General features: G+C 37.7%; 1 protein-coding gene across 5 annotated transcripts in view; it reads right to left on the bottom strand.

Moving 5' to 3' along the window:
• Nucleotides 1-202: 202 nt before the first annotated feature.
• The window catches only part of TRPS1 (transcriptional repressor GATA binding 1), a 212,647-nt gene continuing 186,283 nt past the window's right edge, over nt 203-26,566 (bottom strand). For all 5 annotated transcript variants that reach the window (XM_035317376.1, XM_035317378.1, XM_035317373.1 and 2 more), the window contains 2 exons: nt 11,539-11,661; nt 203-6,549 (listed from right to left, as the gene is read on the bottom strand). In XM_035317376.1, coding sequence (XP_035173267.1) covers nt 5,488-6,549; nt 11,539-11,661 — 1,185 coding nt within the window. In that variant the 3' untranslated portion in view covers nt 203-5,487. The remainder of the gene's footprint in view (nt 6,550-11,538; nt 11,662-26,566) is intronic.

Below are 26,566 nucleotides of genomic sequence, written 5' to 3' on the forward strand. Positions count from 1 at the left end.
CTTTTCTTTTCATGCATTCATGGCTTGTGCAATTCTGCTTTTGCCTTTCAGCCGAAATCATCAGCCGTTACTCATAGATGCTGACAGGCCATGTCAGGCTCTCAGAACAGCTCAGCTCTGGATTGTCTTCCTCCCCAACCCCACTATGCTGTAGTGACACTATGACATTACATTTTCCCCAGAAACAATGACATGAATCTGATTTATAACTGGTGGTAAAACTTTATTATTCAAGTTTAGATGTAACAGACATCTTTGCTGCCTGAAGATTGTTTGCATAAGAAATACACCAAGAACATGTTTGTGAGTAGAAATGAACATGCACTATGAAAACCAAAAAACAAAACAAAACAAAACAGAAAATAAAAAATAAAAAACAAAAAACATCCATGTGTTGTAAGGACAAAACAATAAGAGCCAACATTCTAGAGTCAAATCAGGGCTACAAGTTTAATGATGGTTTTTAGCAACATGAAGTCATTCTTTATTATTTTTTTTTTCCTTTTTTTTTTTTCTCCTTTTCCTGCTGGTGAATTTTCTGTAAGCTAAATTTACAATGGCATTTTGAGATGTTTCCTTTTCTCCTGTTCTCCTTCTACATAGAGCTCAGAGACCAAAATTATAGGATACAGCACAGAAATCTGTGGTTGCTGTTACAATGCTTATTCTAAGCATTTTACTTTGCTAAGTGTACTCAAAAACAAAACAAAACAAAACAAAACAACATAAAACCACAGTATTTATTTGGCTGGGAATCATTAAATTATTGTCTTTTATCCTCTTAAAAAGAGGTAAATCAGGATTATATGGGATTATTGTATAGGTAGCATCTCACCAACTGCTAGCTTTCCAGAGCTGGTTGAATGAAAGAAATTTGTGAGGAAGAGGGTAGGGAGGAATCCTATTCCAGGGTGAGGAAATTATGCAAATCATTCTACTCGGCCTATCTTAACTTTATAAAAAAGTTTAGAAGGGATTTTTCACTTATCTATCACGTTTGGGATACGTTGACAAATTACTTGCTATCCTTTGCCAAGCATAACTGTCTCCACAGAAGCAGAAGGAAGTGTTTCTACCCTTCTGGCTGAAGAGAAGTGAACTTCTAATCTCTTTGGCTTTTCCTGACCAGTATTAGGAATTAGCATGTTAACTTAGCCAAGAAAAATCAATACAGGAGCAAGAATGCGAATATATTCATACATCCTGGGCAAAAAACAGATAGTAGACAACATCCTCAGTGCATAAAGCAAGTAGTTTTGACTACAAAGCCACGCTGTCCCGTCCAGAGATGGACTTGAAAGTCTGTCCCTGAACTGAGTGCTTATCCACAGTTGCCAAATCAGGTCTCCCCACTGCACATCCACTACGTTTCAGCACTGTATACAATTAGCACTGGTCACTTTTGTCCTGCTCTCCCTCTAGGTGAAAAAAAACAAAACAAAACAAAACAAAAAACCACGATCTCTTACCCTCAGTGTGCCTTAACTGCTTGAGATGTCTCTGCATCCTCTTTTTTTAAAACTGACACAAGTGCACCAGTACATCTTTTAGCCAAAGCAAAGATGCATAATATCCAGTGCCATCCTCACCCACCCCTGGCCTTTCTGGATGGTCCATGAAAACTTCAGGGAGGAGTTTCATCAGCACAGAGGCAATTAGGTGCAAAACTTCTGTTGTTAAGCACTGAATTTAGCACCTGAACTACTCAAACTGCGCCCTGGAAAGCCTTCCTCTCCTGCTGCATTAACCTAGGGGGCAGGAGCCACAAAGTAATAGCTGAAGGACAGTTTGATTTGCAGAAGATGCTGCATGAGGGTTGTGACTATACAGTGTTCATTCTTTAGAAAATGGAAACTTTGCCCTGCTCTGCAAGTTTAGATACTGCATGCTCTCTGTTTCTGAACCCTCTGCTTAGTCTGGGATCCAATCTGAGATACATTTTCAGATCTTCAGCAACCATTCGCTGGTGAGAAAAGTGTAACACCTTGAAGACACTGGGATATTGCGTACAAATAATGATTCTGTGAAGTTTAACTTTTAGCTGATCTTGTAAGCTGATCAAAATGCAGTGGGTGCAGTAATTAATTGTGTGGGCTAACACTGGATTACACCTGAGAGTTATTACACAAGATTTTTCTTTTTTCAATGCCAGGATTTATTTTCCTTTCACTAAATATCCATTGTGAAAGAGTCTGGAAAAGGGATGGAACCACCTCTCTTTTGTTAAGAAAAAAAAACTGTGCTCCCCACATCCCAATCAAAGAGAACAGGCTATGGCAAAATCCCATTTCTTACAAAGCACAAATCTTAGAACATCTCAATATGTCATGGCAAGAACAATGAACTTTCCTCAAATTTTATTTGCACCATCTAGGTGTACTATTAATATCCCAAACTCTGTCTTGTTTCTTGTTCTTTGCACTCATATGATTTCATTTCTTCTCATCCCCAAACCCTAGTGGGTGCATTTCTCCTTGTTCGCCTCTTACTTCTGAGTAGCAAGAGGTATTATGTAGTACAGGGTGGTGCTCAAGTTTTATAATGCGCATGTCCCCCATAAAATATTTTGCCATGAAGATGCAGCTTCCATCCATGAAGAAGCCACAGGCAGGTCTTGGAAGAAGTAAGTCAAAACAGTAACTACTGATAATCGGCAGGCAGCTAACTCCGAAGCCAATAAAATTACTGCTAAGTGAGCCTAACGTTTCTTGGAAAAGCTGAAAAGGACACACACTGGACCCTGACGTAACAAAACGAGGGCAATCTATTTCAGTCCCCACAGAAATAAACAGAAACAAAAAATACCCAACAAAAATAAATCAACAAAAACCAAGTCAGAACTTATTACTGGAGAACAATAGTAAAAACACAACCAGACATTGTCCGGCACTGGTATCAAGCAGGAGATTCATCTAAAAATAGAAGAAAAAGAATGTGGCCCAATATCCTTTGCTAACCTAGAACACTATTAAAGGGTTATAGAACTCAACCGCAAACAGATTGAGTGGGATTTTCCATATGCTGCTCACCAGTATAGAAGCAATGTGTGGAGCAGGAAGGAATGCAAGCCTAATGCTGAACAATAGCCTGTCTGTGCCTGACAAATCAGAGAAACTGTGCAAGAACATTTCATCTGTGTGAAAATGTAACACCTAAAATACTGCCAAGGTCAGCAAGACCTTTGGAGATCAGCTGCGTAAGTGCTTCTCATGCATGGTGATGGTCATTGCTGGCTGCTTTAGGCACATCATCTTTTCTAAAGACTATCAAAGTGCTGAATGTTTAGGCCAGTTCCTCCCTGTTTTTCCTTTTGCCAACCCCTATAAGACACTTCCTATCACCTCTCCTTTTATCTTCCACCTCCCTGTCTATCTGGTTAACTATGTTATAAGTGCACCAAATTCTAGAAGGGAGAGTGGTGAGATTCAGGTAAGTTAAATACAAGAACTTTTTTTCTTTTTATGATGCTTTAGTTTCAATTACATGTAAATCTGAGAAAGGCGGCATGTAAGTGAGATCAGAATAGGACCCTTTACATATAATCTCAAGTGAGGACTTAGTCCAGAGATATCTTTATAGAACATTTTAAAAAATAAAATGCATGAATGGAGAAATAAAAGACAACATAATATCAGAAAGACATTTTAAACTTCATTCGCTGCAACATTCATGAACCAGTTGAGCTACACCTGCCATCCAACCGTAAGGAACTAAGACCCTGCACTGCGAAAAAGAAACAAACCCAAACAAAACAAAAAAGCAACTGCGTAATATTGTAAAAATGGAGTGCAATGCTACTACAGAATGCAATAAAACATCAGTGCTGCATCGTCAAACAGCACTTATCAAAATAATTTCTGAAATGTTTCTTCTGAAACACAGACAAAGCAATAAAAAGAGGATATATGTTTATCATTTTAAGCATAACAATGTGAGTTAAGAGCTTAAGAATACAAAAGTACTTGGAATGAATAGTGCTACCCTTTTTTTCCTAAGTAGGCATAAAAATATTTTCATTTCCTTCTTGTTTTTCCATACCATTAATATCAACAAATTTCATTCATTTCATGTTATCGTTTACAACTTTAATGCACACACACAGAAAAAAAGATACCTACTGCAATAGAAATAGTTGCTTCATTACCTTGTTTGCTACATTTGCAAATGTAAACAGCGAGGCAGAGCCAGAACTGACTCTAATGCATGATGGAATATCTTTGTTGCATACGTACACTGTAGAAAATAATTATTCAATATGTCAGGCACCATTATTTGAAATGTAATACATTAATATTTACTAGAAAAATAAGGTTTTTTCTATTTGTTCTCCCAACTTCTTTAATGAAATAAGTTAATCTGACAGTGCATCCAGTAGCTTGTAATATCTTCTACATCCCTGTGGCAAAATAATAAACTACTGGTTGGGACACTATAATGAAAATGATTAAAGTCAGTTCTTGTACACCCTTGTAGCAAGCATGGAGGCTCGTCTAACAGCACCTTTAACCAATTATTTAATATTTAGTTATTTAGCCCTATTTCCCTGAGCAGTTATGCTGAGGAGCTTTCCCTTCATGGATAGTTTTTACAAAGCTTTAAGTATTAAAAAGTACTATGAAGACATTTAATGCTACTTAGCAAAAGCTGGTATAAGTCTACTGAAGGGATTGACTGGTATGTATAGCAATGTTAAGCCTGTGGAGAAGTAACCTTAGACTTTAAGGTTTAGAAACGCAATATATTAAAATATATTAAAATAAAATATAGCAGGTTACCTTGTTCTATGCAAATTAAACCTTGAGTGTGGCTTCTGTATTAGAGACTTCACTTGCAAAAAAATGGTTTTCCTAGAGTAAAATGTGCTAGAAAGAATGTAGTGATAAAATGGTAGCTAAAAATCAGCAGAGTCTGAGAAACATCTAGATGAAATTGCTGCCAAAGCTTTGAGGAAAAGGTGATCCTAAGGCATGTTGTAGGGCAGAAATTAGCCCAAATTAAAGAAAAGAAAATGACCTTTTAACATCTGTATATTTAACAAGTCTAGTTCTTATATACAATGTGCATATGTTCACTATACCCCTGCAGCAGTATATACATATACACATCTTTGCACTCTTGCCAGTTATGTCTCTTACACAATAGCAAAGGTATTAAATGTCCGGTAAAATTTTCTCAAAGTTAATCGCCATGATTCACTGCATTCTGGCTAGCTTTGGTTGGCCACGTCCCATGCTACTATCTTCTTCCCCTTCTGGCCACCATCCAACTGTTCTTTTTTTCTTGGTAACCCACTCATTTAAAAGAAAAAAATGAGGAGGGAAAAAAAAAAAGAAGAAAAAGGAAGAAAAAGAAAAGAACAAGGGATTTAATATTGGATAAGGCATGCTCTCTATATGAAGTGCTTTATAGGTCTTCACAAGACATTACAAGCTATTGAATTCCCATCAAGGAAACCTATTTCTGTTTAATTGTGCTAAGTGCTAAGGTTTACTCTTTAGGTTTTCCATTCTTTTCAGCTTGTGCATTGTTCCTGTGTAGGCCCCTCTGGATGTGAGTTGTGAAGTCATACTTGTCCGTGCAAAGATGCTGGCATATGCTGCACTGGAAAGGTCCACTGTCACCATGGCAACTCATATGCAAAGCATACATCACTTCATCCAGAAAGACAATGCCACAGTGCACACACTTGGTAGAAAGTTCATCTTGAGTACTTCTATCAACTTTCTCTGTTTTAACTACATTCAAGGGACCTTCATTTTTTACATTTGGTGGTGCCTTACTCTTTTCCTTGGAGGCACCGTTTGCAGTTGGCCCAGGTCTGGAATGCTTTATCGCCAAATCTAGAGGAATGTCATTGTCTGATCCGACAGCTGAAAAATGAGGAGGCAGATTAAAGGTGGGATAAGGCACATAGTTTTGGCAAGGATTTGGTAGGCCAGGCACATGACTCAAGTAGTGTGGATTCCCAGGAACAGACAGCTTATATTTACTCCAGAATCTCAGCCAGTCAGCTTCACTCTGAAAGTCATTGTGTACAAACGGAAGTCCAAAGAGTGGGTACTGGTATTTTTCGATAGGGCTTCCAGGTGGTGAATAGTTTGGGTGTTTCGCAGGTCTCATGTATTTTTCTATCGGGCTGCCTCTCTCTGAGCTTCCTTTCCCTTCTGATATTGATGAACTGTTTCCTGGGTCTCCAGTACTTTCCTGAGGACTTTTAATCTGAATGTGCAAAGGTTGCATCCTTTTGTGAATATCCAGAGTTTGGCTGACCAATATTGGCTGCTGAGCAGAATGGCTTTTAGTCAATGAACCTTGGGCCTCATATTTACTGAGGCTGGGAAGCTGAATTTCTCTCTGATGACCTTCAGTTAAATGATCCTCTGACCTCCTCTCTAAGGGGCTTCCATTGACTTGTTCCTCACTGCTACCCCTCTGCTGTTTGTTTAGCTGCTCAGCCTGAAGTGCCTCCGGGTTAAGGCGCTTTCTTGTTCGTCTCCTAATGATCTGCTCACCATTGTTCTGCTTAATGATGTTTAAAGGCCTGGGAGTCTGCATGGAACACACACATAATGAACAAAAGGAAACAAAAAAAAAGAGACATTAAACAAATCTGCAAGACCGCACTCATGCACATTTATCTTTTGTGAACAGCTATATTGTAAGAGAGTTTTATGGGAATGACTATTTGTCACAAATAAGGAAAGTCAACCAAAATGCTGGTACCTGGCCTGTCATGTTAAAAATAAACTATGAACTCGTTTGTTTTGCCATACTAAGTCAACAGTCTTCAACATACTATACCTGTTTACTTAAAAGGGAATTAAATGTCCAAGCTGTCAAAGCACTTCTTACCCCTTACTCCTGAAAAATTTGGGGGTAGACATGCTGAAAGACACTGCTGAGAATTGGATATGAGGTGGGAGATGCATGGCCCTATGCATCAGAGATTTTCGATGCACCATGTCAGAAGAGCTGGTACCAGGCAGGGATTTGCACAGATCACACTACAAGAATTGGGTAATACTTACCTTGACACCCAACCCCCTACACACCATGGATGGAAAATGACAATGAATACATGGCTTCCTAATCATGGTCACTATCACCTAGCAGAAGGGCTCTAAGTCCACCGTGGTGGCGAGTAGGATGATGATGGTAGGAAAGGGACTAAGAAAGATGAAGAAAGACCAGACAAAATATTTTCCTAACTCCAAAAGGACGAAGGGACCTTGGTATCAACTTCTCCTCCTTCATCTCTACTGTATTTCTTCCTAAATGTCTTGTCCAAATGCACACATAATCCTATTTTCGTTGAAGGCCAGAAAAGTGCCCCACACAGTATTCCTCTTATATGGTTTATTTGGAAAATTTCTTTTTAACACTGTTTTAAAGCACAGGTTAAACTTTGGCCTACAGTCAGTACCCAAAACAATCTGAATCTCCAATGTAATATGATATTTATATATTTGTAACTTTAAATTAATACAAAAATATCCAGAGCTGGAAAAGCGCTCACTCTACTACTTGTAGTGATCTAGTTTCTCTCTCCTTATGCCATCTTCTCCTCCTTCAACTATTTACTTCCCTAATGTCATCTCATTCTTAGTAGTTAACAATGTATTAGGCAGTGCAGCTACAAGTTAAGATTTTATTTTTATTAAAAATCTAATTCTGAAGTAGTATACATTTTGATTTAGAGTTTTAATATGCAAAATTTCAACTTAGCAGAAAAATAGCAACTGAACCAATCTCTTCAAAAAGATCAAAGTTGAGGCAAAATGAATTTTAGATACAATTAGAATATTTTCCATGTAAATTCTATGCAAATAAAGTTTACAGTTTGCAGACTCAGTGGCCAATTAATATACATTAGAATATACTCTCTTTATTACAAGCTCAGTGTAACGTTCTAACCTTTTCATGACGCTGTCATACTGACAAGGTGTGTGAGAACTTACAAATCTGTTGATGTTGCTCACTTTAAACTTTTATTTATACACTACAGAGCACTTTCATATGGCTTCAGAAAATCATTTCAACCTTACTCTTCATGCTACAGGTGTGAAATCTGATCCTGCTAGTAGTCAAAAGAAACATCTTCATACCTGTAAGGATCCTCACACGTTTGCAGTTCTGTCTCTTCAACTTACATGCCAGTAGGAGTTAATGGCTCTAGGTATAACTTAACAATACTTCAGTATGCCAGTGATTGCACCCATCTGCTAGTCTTTTGCTGATTAAAACAGAGTACTCAGTGGAGTAACACTACTCACATATTTCTTATTCATAGTACAAAGGTGCAGATAAGAATATTCTGTATGTTTGCAACTGAAGACAAAAAAAAAAAGTTTACTTCCTTCTTGATAGCCAGTGAGGCTCTCAATTTGGAAAATAGTGAACATATTGCCAGAACTTTACTTTTCAAATATTCTGTATCAGATCCTTAATTATAAGTTATACATAATATACATACAGTCTTATCACAAAAAGTTTTTTTTTTTTACCATCTCTCTATCAATTGAGTCTCCCTCCCTCAAATCTATAAGTAACTTTACAAAAAAAAAAAAATAGTTTCAATAGATTATTTTGACTAGACTTCCTAGATTTCCTAGATACAATGGGAAATTGGTGTGACCTCTCCACTACGAAATCAGTAATATCTAATCCTAGAATAATATGCTCTAACTCCTCACAGAAGTTGTTTGAGGATTTAGCCAAGGAATCACTAAGGAACAAAATCTAGTCTTCCATGACTGAGTTAGAGCTATTAAAAATGAGTTATAGCAGCAAAATGTAAGTGGTCCAATTCATGATTCTGGAGAGCCTTTTCTATGTCAGCAGATGTGGACATTTTATATGTTTTCAGTGAACTGGAAGCAGCTTTTTTTTCACTTAAACTGCTTTAATAATTGACCATTTGAATATTATTACACATTTCTTAACATATTTGTCTGCATTAAGGGAGATAAATGTGAGAAATCTGACAAGTTTCATGTAAATGACCAATAGGTAGATTGAAAAACTGTGAAAACAAAGTTATTCAAGGGTATCATAAAAGTGGAAACCTGACTCCTAGCAGCAATCATTACAATCTTTGCATTTGTTATTTGATACTTCTTCGTAATATATGACAGACAATAGTTTTCTTACTAAATACCAGTAAAATAAGGGACCGTAGAGATAAACTGTATTATACACACTCTTAATTACTGACTTGTTAATGAGCACAGTAGTTCTAGATAGTGATAATCCAATTAAATGTGCAAACCTACTATAGGTGAATAATTTTATTCAGCTGAGTAGCATAATTTAGTTCAATGGGGCAACTTATAAGGGGAACAGTTATATAACCTTGGATTTTTATAGTATCAGCCCTTTTCTTAATAACTGCAACATCTTAAACTCCTTAATTCAAAAACACAACAAATACTGCAATTTTTCATGAAGAGGTAGATGGGTAAAGAGACATGCAGATAGAAGAAACTTTTATCTTTCTATTGTCACTCTAAAGAGCATCCCTTTACATGGGATTGTTTCAAATGGTGACCCAAAGGAGAGATTTGTTTGATTATTTCAGACTCCAACTTACAATGGAGTTGCTATTGTACCACAGTAGTGGCAGCTTAATTAAATTCTTTGTGTTTGTTTGGTCAAAGTTCAATTGTAGATATTAATGTCAAATGTCCAGTGAATGGCAGCTTATTGCCATGCTTGAACAGTAGAGCTAAGACTGAGTCACCTCTTTCTCTATATGCCTAAAAAGAAGTTTGACATTGTATTGCTAATTATTATTGTGGGAAGCACACTAGTTTGTTCCCTATGGTTCATAAGAATTATCTGAGCTATGTTTTTGAATTCAGAGCTGATTCTTGTAGCTTTCATCTATTCAGCAAGTCATACTAATAATTATGGTAAACTCCAACACTATAATTTAGAGATGTATTTTATAAAACGGAAAAAAATGAGGTTGTCCATAGAAGTTCTACAAATAACTGGACTCAAATGTTAAATTAATGTTGCAAAGCCACGCTTTCCTTCTTAAAGTCTTTGTAGATTATCATGAGTGATCAATTTACCTTAATTCAGATATTGTATCTAGAACTTTGAGAGTTCTCCAGGAAGATAATACTTTCAGCAAGATCTAGCCAAGATGCTGGCCAGAAATCATGCATTAGTTCATCTTCTCCCCCTCAGATTTCATCTGACTGCTGGGATGTTCTGGAGCTAAAAAACAGTTACTGACCTCAGAACAGCAGGACACAGAAAACAGAGGTAATGTTTAAGATTGCTGATGGTCTTTCTGCTTTTGAAAACTGGAATAATTTTATTTTTTAAGTGGTCTTGAGTAAACAAGATTGTTGTATGGCCTGTACACAAGACCAAGGATACAATTCACAGAAACTGATAACTGATTTAGAAGCTTATGCCTCAAGTTTAGAGAGGCCTGGACACTTGGAGTGTTAATGCATTTGAAATAGTTTACTGTTTTTTTGTTTTGTTTTGTTTTTTAATAGAATTTCTAAAAAAATGTTTTAAGAAAATGCACTCTCCCAAAACACAGGATTTCTGATTTTGGCTCAAAGCCTAGATTGTTACATTGCCTTATCAAACCCCAAATGGCTGCCTCAGTTTCTTATGGTGAAAAACAGTATTATTTTCTAACTTCATGGGAATGTTTCAAAAATTTAATTAATTAAGAGTCAAAACCTGGTCACCTGACTCTCCCATGTGCTTCTATTAAAGATAGTAGGGATAATATTTAACTATTGGGTCTTAACTTAGAAGATTATGAGCATTTTGGCATTGATCCAAGGAAACACTTAAGCATGACTTTCCTGGACCTGGACCAAAGCATTCAACATCTCTCAGGATGAAGCCAAGTGTCGATAAGATAAAAAGCAATATAGATAATCCATGATTATTTCTTATTCCATGCCTGATCTGGAGGGATGCTGAATAATTCTCCCAGAAAGTGATGAGTGCCATCACCTGAGTAGCTTCCTTGCTATTTCAGAGTCTGCAGCAGACTATAGGAATTCTAGAAGAAAAAAGAGAACCAGAAAACCCAAAGCCCGTATCTCTAGGAAATTTGATGTAAAGAGTAGAGGGGGAAAAGGAATGAAAGCAAACAAGAACCACAGCAAGGGATATTTTTGATATAGATGTGATCTCTGACTTGAAGAATTTTATTTTATTTTTTGATTACGAACATGAGGGCTCTTGAATTTAGAGAGCTTTCATCACAACATTTTGTATGCCTTTAAATGGAATTCCCAGAAAAGAAATAATTTTCCCCTTATTTTGTATCAAAATAATTAAATGCATCACTGGTGATCTCAAACACGTCTACCCACAGCATCCCAGCCTGCTTTATAATGAATCACATCTGATCCCAAAGTGACCATACTGCAAAACCCTGTTAGGAAATTAACTGCAGGCCAGGGAGTGGTACTAATCACACAACCAGACAAGACCACAGCTGCCCAGCTTAGCTGTATAACCCCTTTTTTTCTGAACAAACTAGTAAGTTCTTCCTACCGAGTGAAGCTTCTGGTAGAGGCCACACGCATTGCATACATATCCACCATTTGCATTCTTTCGCCAGAGAGAGGTCTTTGTGGTCAGGCAATTGGCACAAAAAACACCCGAGCCTCTACGTCTCTGAAATAGGGAAGAAAAAAAAACACACAGAAAAAAAAACAGGTCAGAGGTGAGTCACATGATCTGCGGAGTTAGGACAAATCAACACAAGAGTTTTGTCTCTAGACTGGCAACAATGACAGTATAAAACCACACTGCCCATAATGAGGTCAGGTTCAATTGTGCTTAATAGGCACCACTGATTTTCATTATAATTAACCCTAGAGTGATGGATGAGGTGTGTGAAACACCAAAGCCTTTTCAGAATAACAGCTTTAACTTTTTGAACTTCAGGTTTTGTGCATTTAATGATGGTTTCTAAACAGCAAATTCTGAAAACCACTCTGGAAGCTGACAGAGAACATTCTGTAAACTTCTCCTATTTTGTTCACTGCATTTCACAACAGATTATTTCTTTTTAGTTTGCTTGATTTTAAAGTGCGATCGGTAACAGGAATCCTGAAAACCACCATGTTAATTAATTGCAGTTTGTATCTGCGTCATACCAATTCTTTTAACAGAGATAATACTTCATAAATTGAATACACAATATTCAGTTCCAGTTGTTCCCACTTACTTCTGAAATCAGTATAAAATAGCATAGATTTCCTTCATCCCCTAAGAACAAGGAGTAACCTCTGCCAAACAATAAAAGTAGTGTTCTTTCTTAATGAGACCTCTTTCAAACTTCACCTGAAACCCCACAAAACACAGTCTCATCAATGTATAGATATATTCCTTTTATTTATTCAGGCAAAGAAAGGCACAGTACAACTTTCCTAAATACAAATTGATTTTTAACCAGACTGAGCTGTGCATTCATCAGCTTTCATAATGATCCAAGAATATTTAAAAGTAGACACGTTTATGAGTATTGCTCGTTAAATTCTTTCTACAGAGTAATGATTTCATTAAACTTCTCATTTAAACAAAAGTCAGGCTGTGTTTGTGGGCACAAATACTAATAAGCAGGAAATGGAATTCTTTTGCTGGAAAGAAAATCTGAATTTCATCTCTGTTCCCTTTTTCATGATAAGAATGGTTGAGTATGGGGAAAAAAAATGCTTGGGCGAAGAGTAATTTTATTATAAATTAAAAATTACTAACACGATAAGTCAAAATTTCAGGGTTTCATAAAATTTAAGTAATTTATTTAACTTTAGTCCATACTGTAGAAGACTGGTGTTCATGCCAAAAAAATACAATGGTTATAATTGTACTCTGATACATTTCAAATGGAAAGCTTTCTGCAGACATAATTTTGGCTTCAAGACTGGAACACTTTCTTGGCATTGAAAGGGCATTTGATTCATCGGGTGTTTCACAATGTATCACTAAAAAGACCTGGTGAGCAGCCAGTTCCCTATAGGGTAATTTTTCCATCCAGATGCAAGTGCTATCAGAGGCCCTCGTCAGCTAAACTAATTATGATCTTGCATTTGCTGATGCCTGCTCACTCTAACGTTTGACATCCTCCATTAATCATCAATACAAGGAAAATGAATGAAACGTAAAGAAATGAGGGCTGGTAAGCTGCACAGCCATAAAAATCTGAAATGAGTGCAATAATTTAACAAGATTGGGGAAATGTTTTTAGTGAGCACAAAGTCAGGCTAACAATTGCCCTTTCAAACCAAGAACACAATTTCATTAGTACTGCAGGTTGTGCTACTTTAAGGTGATACAATAAAATCTAGATTGTCATCAAGATAATCTCTCTCTCACCCTCTTACATCATTCCTTACTATGTCTCTTAAATCAGAAACAGTAACAGACTACGCTTTTCTCAATTCGAGTAGGGGGAAAAATACATAGTAGTTGATGTCCTTCAGCCAACAAAATCTAACATTGTGTATTCAAGACACAGCTCACTCTGGCAAGGCACACTTACCTCCGAGTGAGCTAGAGCTCCCAAATCTTTTTGTGGTTGCATGTCCTTGCAAAACTTCACCTGGCTGCTGAAATATTTTCCTTAAGAGTACAATGAAAGCTTCACTAAGCTAACCCCAATTTGGTCCACTTGAAGGGTGAGAAGTTTCCAAGCGGAAATGACTGTATATGGACAGAATTCAGACACAACTGTTCCTTCCCATTCCTACTTTTTGTCTGTCAGCCTATGGTTTCTTGGTGTGGTATATTAAACAAATGGAGTCTTAATCTTGAGTAAGTCTTCCCACCCTTTCATTTCTGTTTGTGTTACTTGAGTTTGGGAAATACCCCCTACAAAGTCATAGAAGACTTTCACAATATAGAGAGTAGCTTAGAGTTTATAATCTGTATTCACATACACCTGAATGGTGACAGAATGTGTTACAAGACCAAAATCCTCATTGACCCATGTGGAACTAGTGTATGTTTAAAACATTGAGAAAAGTAACTCCTATTATATTTTCGCTTTCACTTAGAGAAAGATCTGATTCAGACTGGGTATCAGTTGCAATGAAATAATATAATGCTGACAACAAGCTACAAAATATCAATTTGCAGCTATCTGCACCAAAATATGCACCTGTGTTTATCTAGTACATACTAACTATTTTTAGAAGTCCAAAGAAGTTCAGCTAGACAACCTTCTCTAAATTTGTTGTAAATTTATCTTTCTTTACCTTCTTGGTCTCTTATTTCTGTGTCATTTAAAGACCTTACAGAAAAATCAACAATCATTTTTCCCCTGCCTAAGTGCTCCAACAAAGAGTAACTTACACTAATGAAATAAGAATTAAATCACCTCTGGAAAAACTTAAATCCTGTTGCTTTACTGGTTTTTTGTTTGTTTGGTTGTTTTATACAGCTTTTTGTAGTGGGGGTGCAGAGCTTCAAAATGGGCTTCCTGGGATGAAACAGGACTAGAGTAGAATCAGACTACATATTATGACTCCTCAGACCCCACTAACCAGAGAATTGACTTGCTTGTCAAAGTATAACTGAGACATCTTGATCATGGGTTCAAGAAAAAATGAAAGCTGTTTTTAAAGGCCTGCAATGCCTGTAAGTCCTCTTCTCCCAAACCACTATGGTTACTTTAAAACAAAAACAAAACAAACAAACAAACAACAACAAATCAAACAAAACAAAACAAAACAAAAACAAACAAACAAACAAAAAAAGGCCTTTACTTTCCGTATCAAGAGTCTTATTAGCCAACAGAAATTATAAATAGTTACTTTTTGTCCTAGATGGTATTTAGTGATGGTAATTCTACTTCATGAATCTGTTTGGCTTTGCATATCCAGCTTTTGTATCAGTCAGTAACAATACTGCTGTATTTTTCCGGTAGTCTTGCAAAGGAGCCGACCTTTGAGCTCCAATTCAGCAAAATCTGCCCCACGGTGATGGCCCACAGCCTCAGAAACGCCAACCATGTGCTCGAATGCTCTGCTAAGAACAAACCTCAGCCAGCATTTGAAAGAAATATGGAAGCTTTTGCTCTTTTTCAAACATGAACACACACTTATCATAGTTAAACGATCTCTTAAGATCAGCCCAGAAAAGGTAAATTGACAGAAGTAATCACAGTAGGCCTTGAGCCACAGTCTCAAATTAATGCCACTGGCACTAACTGGAGGTATCCATGAAATTTTCCTGTACATCCTTGTAAGAATAAACCAGAAGGGTCTAAATAACTAAAATATGTATTTACTAAGTCAAACTTTAATCATCTGGATCTTTATAACCTCTACATTACAATCACAAATCCTGAAGGGGCCAGTGCAGCGAAGAGCCTGCCTGTCTCCATTCCAGTTCCTGGGTCTGGGCATTTAACATCACGATTGTCTCAAATCACATTGGGCTGAAACTTGGCACATGTTTTTTTCTCAGCCCAGATGTAACCTTATTTTTTGTTGTTGTTGTTTTTGTACTGAAAACTTTATTTAAATCAGTTCAGCTGTTTATAATTTGGAGATTGGCCCAAACTGGGGTGGGGGTAGGAGGGTGAACAGGGGAATTTGAAGTTTTTCAGATAACTTTCTAACAAACCTACAGCCATAGTGGTTTTGCTCTTGGGGGAAGAGGAAGTATGCACACATTTTAGTATTTTATTAGTAGCAAAGCAACAAGTGGATTATTATTTTTATGTAACTAAGCTATGAAAGTCTGTAATTGTTCACTGAACACGTATTGCAGATCTCTCTAATAACTGTTTTCGCTAAGTAAGAACCATACTGAAAGCATGTAATTGCATAACAACCCTTGATATGCAGAGTATTTACTCACATTTTTTATGGTTTCATATCTTGACCATTTCAAATTGAACAAGTCTGAAACCTGGTATACACATCATCAAGTCAGAATGGCCAATGTTTTTAACTCCTTAAACAATTTCCCTAGTTACAAGACTTCATTTAAGTAAGGGAGTTATTATTAGTAATTTTTGCTAGCCAATAGAACAGCAGAGAATACTGTAAGAAGTTATTTATTTATATAGGCACATTGACAGGATTTTCACAGTTTTTCACACAGAACTGTTTTAGATTTTAAAAAACATGTCATGCAGTTTATACAATTTCAAATTTTGTAGCCGTGCGGAAGAGTCATTACACTTTACAGTTACACAAGAATACTCTAAAATTTACTGAACTTTCAGATAGTATTTCAGTGGAACTTCATTTAGCAAAATACATATTTTAAAAGCCAAAAATGCTGCTCAGGAACTGTGGCTTTTTAGCTAGCTAGACTAAGCAAGGGTGCCTGACACTCTTCTAGTGCCAAATACATCCTGCTTTCAAAATTTCTGCCAGAAGATGCTTTTAGAAACTCAAACAGGCTCCACAGGCGTCAGCCAAGCATTTTTCTTACATCACCCTCTTGGTTTTGGACACAACAAAACTTGTCTTTTTGCTGATTACTTTCACTTCCCCACAACAAAATGACGATACCATGAAGCCTGACTGGATTTTTTGACCATCTCTGGCTTTCCTACTGTGACAAAAGTGGAGAACATTGTATTTGCCGGTCCAGAATATAACATGCAGAGAAATCATACATGTTACCCAAGGATAAGCGTATGTCTGACCTATTTCCAGAGACAAAGCTGGAGACTACAATCACACAGGCCTCGCTGAAAGCAGGGCTAACCACTGGGTCTGGATGCTCCCTGGCAGCATGGGAGGTCCCGAGGGGAAGTGCCAGGAAGCCTGCACAGCCTTGGCTCAGCATAAGCCAGGTGACCCTCCATGGTCAGCACCAACTATAAGCAGATGGCTTCAGACCTGTAGTCTCCCATCTGCTGCCATGTGATTCAGAAAAAAAAGACGTTTATGGTTTCAGCTGTATATGCTGTGTTTGCACTGCTGTGATTATTTTGGAGTTTCTTGTTTTACACCTGCAGGTCTTTCCAGGTATTGTCCGCTACTCACCCTTATACGAGGCAGCATTTAGTTTTCTGTGTTTTGGAAAGGCTGAGATTAACTGAAGTTTAAGACCTGGGCAGCAACGCACCATCTGGATGTTGGAATAAGTGCTACTTTCTTCAGTTTAGGATAGGAAAATAATCTTTTAGCTCTCTTTTCCATTGGCTGCAGGGGCATTCAGACCTTCCTAAATGTGTTTAATCAAAACCGCTTTCTCTCTCAACTATGAAAATAGCCACAACTATGTCCCTGTAAAGCTTCACATTTTGAAATTTTAGTTGTTTTTGCTGTAACTATGTCTAAATTAAAAAGAAAGTCATTGGGCTTTCTTCCCTTCATAACTTGGAAAGCTTTCAGGAATAGACCAGGCACAGAAAATTTTCAACCCCAAAGTGTAAGTTGTCAGAAAAGGAGAAACACATAAGGCAGAATGTTAAAGTAGATCTTGTTTTCAACCTAGCTGTGAGTTAGCAGAAGGCTCTTGAAATCAATTTAATGTGCCAAATCCAAAGTCTTCATCTAAGAAATTTTCAAGAACAATTACATTAGAGAGCTGTATTTGAAAGACATATAAGAAAGAGGTTAGGAAAGGCAAAGTAGAAAAAAAGTAGAAATGTCAAGAGTAAAGTTAAAATTACATACCTAATTCATACAAAATGTTTAGTGGAATTTCTAATGCTCTATTTTAACAGCATGTTTTATGATATATGCTGCATCAAAAACTTAATGACAGGAATCAGGGGTTCTTTAGAGAGTCAAAAGAAAAAAACAAAGACAGTAAATTAAACATCACTGCTTCACTACTAGTGCAGTATTTTAGAATTCCAACCCTGATTTCTTTAGAGAGTGTAAATATTTTCATAGACATGTAAATTGAGATTATTATTTTTTTTAACAGCAGCAAAAATGCAAATGAGTAGATTTTGTTCCAGCATCTGTAGCATTTCTCTGTATTTTATAAAGCCGCCTTAGAGGCAGTGACACTTCACTACTTAAAAAACAAAACAAAACAAAAAATAAAACTAAAAACCCCAACCATCCACAAATAAACACAAAACAAACAAACAAACAACAAAAAGTGAACACAGACAAGTGAACTCCAATCTCTTACTAAGAAAGAATAATTTTGCATGATTGTTACCAAAGTAAAACATTGTCTGATTAAAATAAACAATTAAATTTAAAACTGTGTAGGTATGCAAAGAAACCATGAAATCAGCTGCTGCTGAATCTCTTTACCTTTATTTCCTCACCCCAGCTACAGAACACCCAACCTTTGTCACTACGCTGGAAAGGACCTAGACCAGACACCCACCTTCAGCCAGAGCCTAAACTCCACAAGCAGGAATTCACCATCGTTTTAATCAGCTGTTAAGAGCCACATGCAACTGTATATGATCCCAATGCACTTTCCAAGGAAATGTCCTTGAGTTATTAATTTTCATTCATTTGAGCATTTATCTGTGAAAATTATGCACTTGGCAGTGCAACTCCTTGTTAATTCATATAGGGATGGAGGGTAATTTGGGTTTCTCTCTCAAGATCTGTGGTGGCAAAAATACAAAGCAATATAACTTTTTGTACAGGTTAGACTTCCTTGCCACAGTTAGTGGTGGTTCATTTTTAAATGCTATGTATGAAAAATATGTGTGATCTGCTGCTGGTCAAATTATTATATACAGACTAAATGACCAGACAAATACTACTTAAGGCATGAAGCATTTGTAATGAACACTGAGAGACATTTTCTGCTGAAATTTCATGTTAATCTGGCTCACAAAGAGTTAAATATTGACTTATTTTTTCTGGAAATCGGCTTCCTTCAACCACCTTTCACTAACATATTTTTGAGGCCTGATCCTCAGACTCACAAACTGATCATCTTTATATTTTTCAGGGCTTTGAACAGTGACTGCAGTGTGACATGATCTCTCTTCTGCTGCATTTTGCTACTGACTCCCAGCAGTATGACACAGATCTCCATGGAGCCAAACTGAAAATTAATTTGAAAAGTTTTATTCACACCAGTGACAAAAAAAAAAGGGGGAAGAAAAAAAAAAAAAAAGCAAACTTGAATCTTGCATTTCACTAACAATAATGATGTCGTTTTGCAATAACCAAATCCTGTTCAAGAGGAATAGAAATTTTCTCTCCAATAACTCACCAAGTCAATTACACGGGAAAGTACTGTAATGGGCTGTCCCCCGTCAAACAGCTCACGTACACGACTTCCTTCTCAATTACCAACTTGTCTGCATTGCCATCTGTAAAAACGAACACATACCTTGTGCTGCCAGTTTCTGCTCTTGCACTTCCATTAGTGGAACTGGCTGCAGCTGCTCAAGAAGAAAGCCCTGATTGTCTTTGTTTTCCCAAAACGCAGCACCATTTTTCTAGATTCCTTGTGCCTATCGACTCAAGTAATGTGCTATCTCTGCTGAGGTGTTCACAAATATTTAAACTACAGCCTGCCTAATTTGTGTCCTGTTTTTTCTTTACAGTTTACCACCTGGCATAATAAAAAGCTGCCAGCAGCATCTCTCAGCATCTTTACAAAAATTACGATGTTAGTACCACAACAAGTTTAATCAGCTTTTTTTTAAGAACTGCTGCAAAAATTGCTAAGTTTCCGTCTAAGCTTCTTCCCAACTTTTTAAATCATCTTGACCACTCAGGCAATTTTAGAGCAGTACTTACATGAAGTAGCCAAAAGTAAGATTTATATGAAAAGTATGATTTAGGAATAATAGCATTTCTTACTAAAAAAAGGGGTAGGTAGATGTATTAGTGTGTAAGCTGGACAGAGGGAACCCAGTTTGGGAACTGTGATCCTTGCCCCTAAATAATATAAACTTTCCTCCACTGGCGCTCTGCAGAAAGAGATTCATGCAGCAGTTGCGATTCTGAGTGGCTGCCTGAAAAATCAACGCCTGTTCCCACAGATTGCTGCTCCTTCCTGCACACTGCCTGCTTCCAAACGAGCTAAGCTGTTGTTAGCGAGCGAACCTAAGAAAAAGTCATTATGAGCATCTTGTCTTTTTCTAATTTACAAACATTATAACACGGACAAAATTAGACTGCTGCTCTTCTGTTCAGTCACTGCATAGAAGCAGTATTCTCAGAACAGCCCTAAGCATGCTGAAAGAGACATCGAGAAAACTGGAAACACTTCTGACTTTCATTTCTTGGCACAAAGCAAAAATATCCAAGCCCTGCTGTCTCCAATAGGGAATCTAAATCAATAGTTAGACTTTGTTATAAACAGACTCGCTTTCTGAGATAAAGAACCAGTTATGAAGGTGCCTAAACATGGAATTAGGTGCTTCAGCTTAGGCATCAATACTGGAGGATTTATGTTTAAGAAGGCACCACCCCAAGTATCCCTCCTTTCATGAAGTAATCTCACTCATCAAATGAATAGATAAAAATGGAGCAAAGATACATCCGTATTTCCTTAAACACCCCCCAACTTTGACATGGTAGAAGAACCAGACAGCATTTGCAGATATCAGCTAAGAGCCAATATGTAACTCTACATATGATAGTAATTGAGGGTCCCAATCCCACAAGTACTCTGCTGTACGAATGAGCACAAAGCTGCTGGAGTTCTCAGCTTCTGGCATCTGTTCCCACTTCCATAGAAATCAGATGGGCAAAATTAAGTTTAGAGGGGGAAAAAAAATCACAGACATTTAAAAAACATTCCCTGACCTTATTAAAGTCCACGTGATCTCTATTTATATAGAAAATGGCTCAGAAAGCCAGCAGCTGAGAGAAGGAACTCTCATTTGTAGATTTTGGCTGAGGGCTGCCAAAATCAGCAGGGGAAAGGCTCCTCGGGGGTAAAAATTTCAAAAGCCATTAAGTGTCATAGAAGCCTCAGTCCCACTGACTTTTGATCACCTACATCCTCCCAAATTTGCACCCCAAATCTGGAAATTACCCTGGAAGAATAATTTCTAAGTTACAAAATGAGGATCTAAAGTTTTAATGGAAGTCTTCAGGACTCAGGGAGGAAATGTCAATTAGGTGTCTACTTCTTGGTGAAAACCAGTGAGGTTCATTTACCTGGTACTTGTACTTTACAAAATTCCCCTTGGGACCATTAATTTTAATTAAAGAAGAAGCATAACAAGAAAATGTTTCTTATGGGCAGATAAACCTTATACACTTCTTCAGGAACTGAAGTAACTATAATTTGAGTCTCACACAGTTCCCCGGAGAAAGCTGTTACTAGGGAGGGATCCAAAGCTGATCCAAATGTCCACCTATTATTTTCAATGCATTTATGACTGCACTCTTACTGCAGATCTTGTTACATGCTGTTGCTAGAATGGCTTCCATTCAGAAAAAGCAACATTTGCCAACCCATACCACACAATTACTATAGTTATTTCCTATTGTAAGCTTAGAGAGAAACTGTGGTATCCCAGATACCACGGTGTGGTAAATATTGAAAAGTAGTGGCCTTTTTATTATGGACATTTTCATCTAATCCAATCCATTTCAAACGCTTCCAAAGAACAGGACAATAAAGCAGAGTCTGTGTCTAAGTGGTTGCTTCTAACGTAATAATCTTATTCTGTCCTGCAGTCCCACTTTTGGCAAAAATATTTGATGGCTTCCTTTATGAAGCTTTAGGAAGTAAGAATGGGCCAGAGCAATGATCAATGTTACAGCCATACAGGAAGGTAATGGAGTAAAAAAAAAAAAAAAAAAGTTCTCTAGCAGGGAAGTAAAATGTGCTATCAATAATTTTTACGTTTGTATTTTTTAAAGTTAACCCACCTAAAACTGCTAGCATCCTCCAAAATTCATCAGGTAGAGTATCACCAGCAGGTTGAAGAAGGTGAGCCTTCCCCTCCGCTCAGCCTGGTGAGACACATCTGGGTCCTGGGTCTGGTGTTGTGGTCCCCAGTGCAAGAGAGACAGGGACATACTGGAGAGAGTCCAGTGAAGGGCCGTAAATGTGATTAAGAGAGCATCTCTCTTACAAGGGGAAGCTGAGAGAGCTGGGACTGTTCATCATGGAGAAGAGAAGGCTCAGAGGGATCTTATCCGTAGGTATATATACCTGATGGGGAGAATAAAGACTGAGCCAGACTCTTCTCATTGGTGCCCAGTGACAGGACATGAAGCAAAGGCACAAACCAAAATACAGAAAATCCCATTTGGACATAATGAAAAAACTTCTTTGCTCTAAGGGTGGTTAAACACCGGAGCAGGTTAACCATAAAGGTTGTGAAGTCTTTACCCATAGGGATGCATCTCCAAGCACTCTGCTCTATCTTGATCCTGCTCTGAGCAGTGGGGTTGGATGAGGTGATCCAGATTTGTCTTTCATGCTCAGTGATTCTGTGAAGCTGGTGAACTACATGAAACTCAAGTATTCTGGGTAAATTGATCCTTTCTTCAACCAAATCTTTCTTCAGTGAGAGGCTGTAGATTGTTTGTCACTTATTTGTTGTATTCATTTCTATCCACTTCAGCCTTAATTCCTACTTGTCTTGAAAAATATTTTAAATTTCATGGTTATAAATATTAAATTAATTAAAAGAGACCAACACAATAATTTCAAAATGTTTCAGAGAAATTGAATGAAGTATCTAATGTAGGTTTTGCAAAAAAATATTCTCTGCCTGTTGTTTCTTATTGAGATCCTAATGCCTACTTCCAAATGAGATTCAATATAGGGTGTTGTATAGTTTTTCTTAAAAATGCCATTAGGATGAGAAGGAGAATAGAACAACTGTTCTACATTTTGGAGACATTTCTCCTTAAATAGTGTTTATGTACTGCAAGCATCCCTTCCATAAACAAACCAGGTCTTTGGAACAAGTGAACACAATCTCTGAAGAATCTTTACCAGCTTCTATTTCTGGTACATGATGCACTGTGAATTTTAGGCCAACATGGGCATATGGTCTCCTAGTTTGATAGGAAACATTTCATGGAATTCAAGACAGAGCCACAGCATAATGACTGAAGACCTTAAAATCTGTGATATAACACAAGGTTTAAAAGAAAAAAAAAGAGAGAGAGAGAGAGAAAAGGGAGGAAAAAAAAAAAAAAAAAAAAAAAAAAAAAGATTTCCTGATACAATGCTAGGGGCAGTAGCAGCATGTAAAATACAAGAAAGAGAAAAGTCATGGTAACTGTTAGGGACAAAAGAATACTCTCAATCCCTTATTAATCAAGCTTAACCTTGTTAATTAAAATGCCTTAACCAAGCCTTAAGCTCTACTGCCACCACTGCCACCACCACTACCTACCCGGGAGAATCACCCAGTAGGGAAATCAATTTTAAATATATATATATATTATAATAATAGTAAACAGTATTTAGCTTAATAGCATTCATGCAGGATTTTCTGCCTTGACAACCCCAGAAGATGGTATGTCCTCTGTACTTTTTGTACTCATTCACATCAGCACCAACAAATACTGTAACTGCACAGCACTGACTCCAGCATCCTTAGACTAATTTTAATCCTACCTTAAAGAAAGTGGTTCTTCCATTGCTTAAGACACCAGCTTCAAAATCTGCATTGTCAGAATTACTGCTTTCCACCTACAGATTTCATTTCTCCAAAGGATTTGTTTCTACTGAAGCTGGCAGGGTGAATTTACTGCTGGGAGCAGTCATTCTCTTAAGTGGCATGCGCTTGACAATAGCAGTATGAGAGAAAAACACAACTTAGTGGGGATTTCCATCATAAGCTCTGCGGGCTGAGGAAGAAATGCACCCACCCTGTCACACACTCGGGCTTCAGTTCATAGTTCTGCAGGGGACTGAAAAATGGCATTCACAGAATGAAGCTGGAACAAGTGACACAGCAAAATCCCCACTGCAACCCTTCAGTTAACTTATTTTTCATATCTTCTGGAGGCTTCTTAGATGAAGCTGATTGCATAGCAATGCCTTGTAAAACAAGTTCTCAGCTTCCTTTCTCAAGGGGCATCAGCTAAACCACTCCACAGCCTTGTTCATGGGCAGCTGAGGCTGCATCCGTGCTGTACTTGGAGAGGTGAGGACCACTGGGCTGCCTAAAAGCGATCACTGTGGTTGTGCAGGCCTAGGACAGAAACTCAAGGACAAACTGTTTGGGTCTGTTCCACTGATAATACAACAGATTTTGCTATATAAGAAAAAAAAAAAAAAAAAAAAAAAAAAAGTTAGGAAACAGTATCCTTTCTCCCTTACTTCTGTTGCTTGTATCACAGTTCATCTGATTTTAAGCAAGACTCCAGAAGCCCCCACCAACACAACTCTGAAATAAAAAGAAACCTCTACCTTAAGACATGCCATACACAGTCACAGCTGCTAACAGACTATACTCAAAGCCATTTTGCTTTACTGACAGAACAAAAATCCTGACAGTTTATAAATTCACCTTTCAATTTAATTCAGGTTTTCCTTAACAGTGAATGTCAAATTGTTTTCCCTCTCTTTCTTTATCTTTATCACCTACTGGAATCTTCAGGAGTGAGAAGGGAAAAGATGCACACAAAAAAGAAGCACATTTACAATGACATGACTTTTCTCTAGGAGAAAAAAAAAAAAAAAATCTTCCATTTCGTCAGTATCTTTGCCAAAAGCTCTCTTTCAGGAACTGAAAAGAGAAGGGGCTTTATTTCCTACATATATTTTATAGGAAACATTTTTTGGTTCTGTGTCATGGACTAGGATTTCACACCTTAGTGGCTAGTCATAGGGAAATGGACATGGCTATGGAAACTTCATGGCTGTGAAACCTTGATAGTAAAATCAGCAGGAAGATGAGGAAGGTGTGGGGAACACTGAATGATTCATGCAGTAACAAACTCTGGACCTTTTGAGGAGATTTTCGGATGGCTGCCAATGCTACCTGCCTATGACCAGTATCCTGGACCCTCTGAAGAAGGATCCAGGAAGATAAATACCGGGCCCTGTTTCCTTTACTAATAGCAGACTAAGTTAATGAGGGAAAAACTTTCAGAAGTTACTATAGAGCAGTGCAAATCTAAGCATCTTAGCTATGACATTCAACAAATCTGTGTTTTGCAACTAACTCTTCCTTTGCCAAATCAGAGAGGAAATCCTTTCCCTTTTCATACCCAACATACCTCCCCCACTGGCATGACACACAAGGACAGAAGAAGATGGTAGAAAACAGTGAAAACCTATAGAACAAGCACTGTCCTGATCCCCATCTGTTTTAAACAAAACAAAACAAAACAAAACAAAAAGAAAACTGATTGCACCGAGCTTCACTTTTGCTATTCTAAAGTTAGTTCTTGGCTGATTTTACTATGGATTTGTCATCATCTACCTCTGGAGCCCTGGTACATGTGGCAATGCCAGGGTAGACCTGGGAGATCTTATCTTCAAGATGGTCTATGTAATTGTGCATTTCAGGAATGAAAGCCCTAGCACTGTAGTACAGATCACATGCACAGCTGGGGCTGAAATTTCTACTACATTTCAGTGATTAATGGCCTCGGAATGAAATACAAGTTTCCTACTGAATGTTGCAATCTCCCTACAAATTTGGCCTTGTCTGCTATTTACTGGCTGGGTGTCGGAGCACTGAAAGATCAGCATTGCTTAAACTACCGAATACGGTCCCAGGTACAGAGGCAAGGGAGCAAGAAGCCGGGCAGCACCGAGCACAGTGAGGCAGGCGCAGGCTGGGCTGTAGCAGTCAGCTGCAGTCACTAGAGGGTACTGCGAGGGCACCTAAAGGGACATGCGATGGCAGGGGACGAAAAAGAAAATTGGGAACACCACTTGGCAACTGGAAATAGCTATTTTCAAGGTAGATCCGCTTCAAAAACGCCCTATCTCCATCCCAACTTCCAAGCAGGAAGTACTGGCACTCGCAGCGGCACATGCCACCAACAAGCCAAGCAACTCACGCCTTCATGGTTCATTTTTAAACCCTGTGCAATCTGTGGATCATGAGTCACACAGCCCTTTCTTACGCAAAGGGCCAAACAGCCACAAAGAGAAGAGCGAGAATGAAATTCCTATGGTTTTAGCAGTGGTTACTCACAGAAGGCAAGATGGGGATCCCCTTGTTTACGAACAGCATCATGTGAAGCTACAGGGCTATTTAAGCAGTAAAGTAGTAAAAAAAGAGAGAAAGTCTATCAAAACCTGACATTTTAATTACTGAAGAAATAGAAAATTATAATATATTAAACTAGAAATAGAAAAACAAGGCTATGCTTAGCAATCATCCCTTGAAGAAACCTTAGCCACCACTTTTTCTGAGTTATTCCGTTAAACACTGCTATTCTGTAGGGAATAAATAACTGCCAAGAATCTATTGCGCATATTTCAATATTCTGGTATTTTTAAAACACACAACCTTTTTCATGCACAGCTATGCTTTAATGCATCTGCCTGAGTTTCCCTGCTTTGCACGGAGTAGCAAGAAGGGATGTTGGATGATGCTTGTGTTATACTCTTAAATTCTACCAGATTTCAGTAATAATTGTGATCACCCCATGCATTCCAGACTTTATTGCCCATCCTTCTTTTTCCATTTCTTCCATTGATCAACTAGTTAATAGGAGAATAGGAAGCAAAT

Source organism: Oxyura jamaicensis, chromosome 2 (genome assembly GCF_011077185.1).
Source record: "Oxyura jamaicensis isolate SHBP4307 breed ruddy duck chromosome 2, BPBGC_Ojam_1.0, whole genome shotgun sequence".
NCBI lineage: Eukaryota > Metazoa > Chordata > Aves > Anseriformes > Anatidae > Oxyura > Oxyura jamaicensis.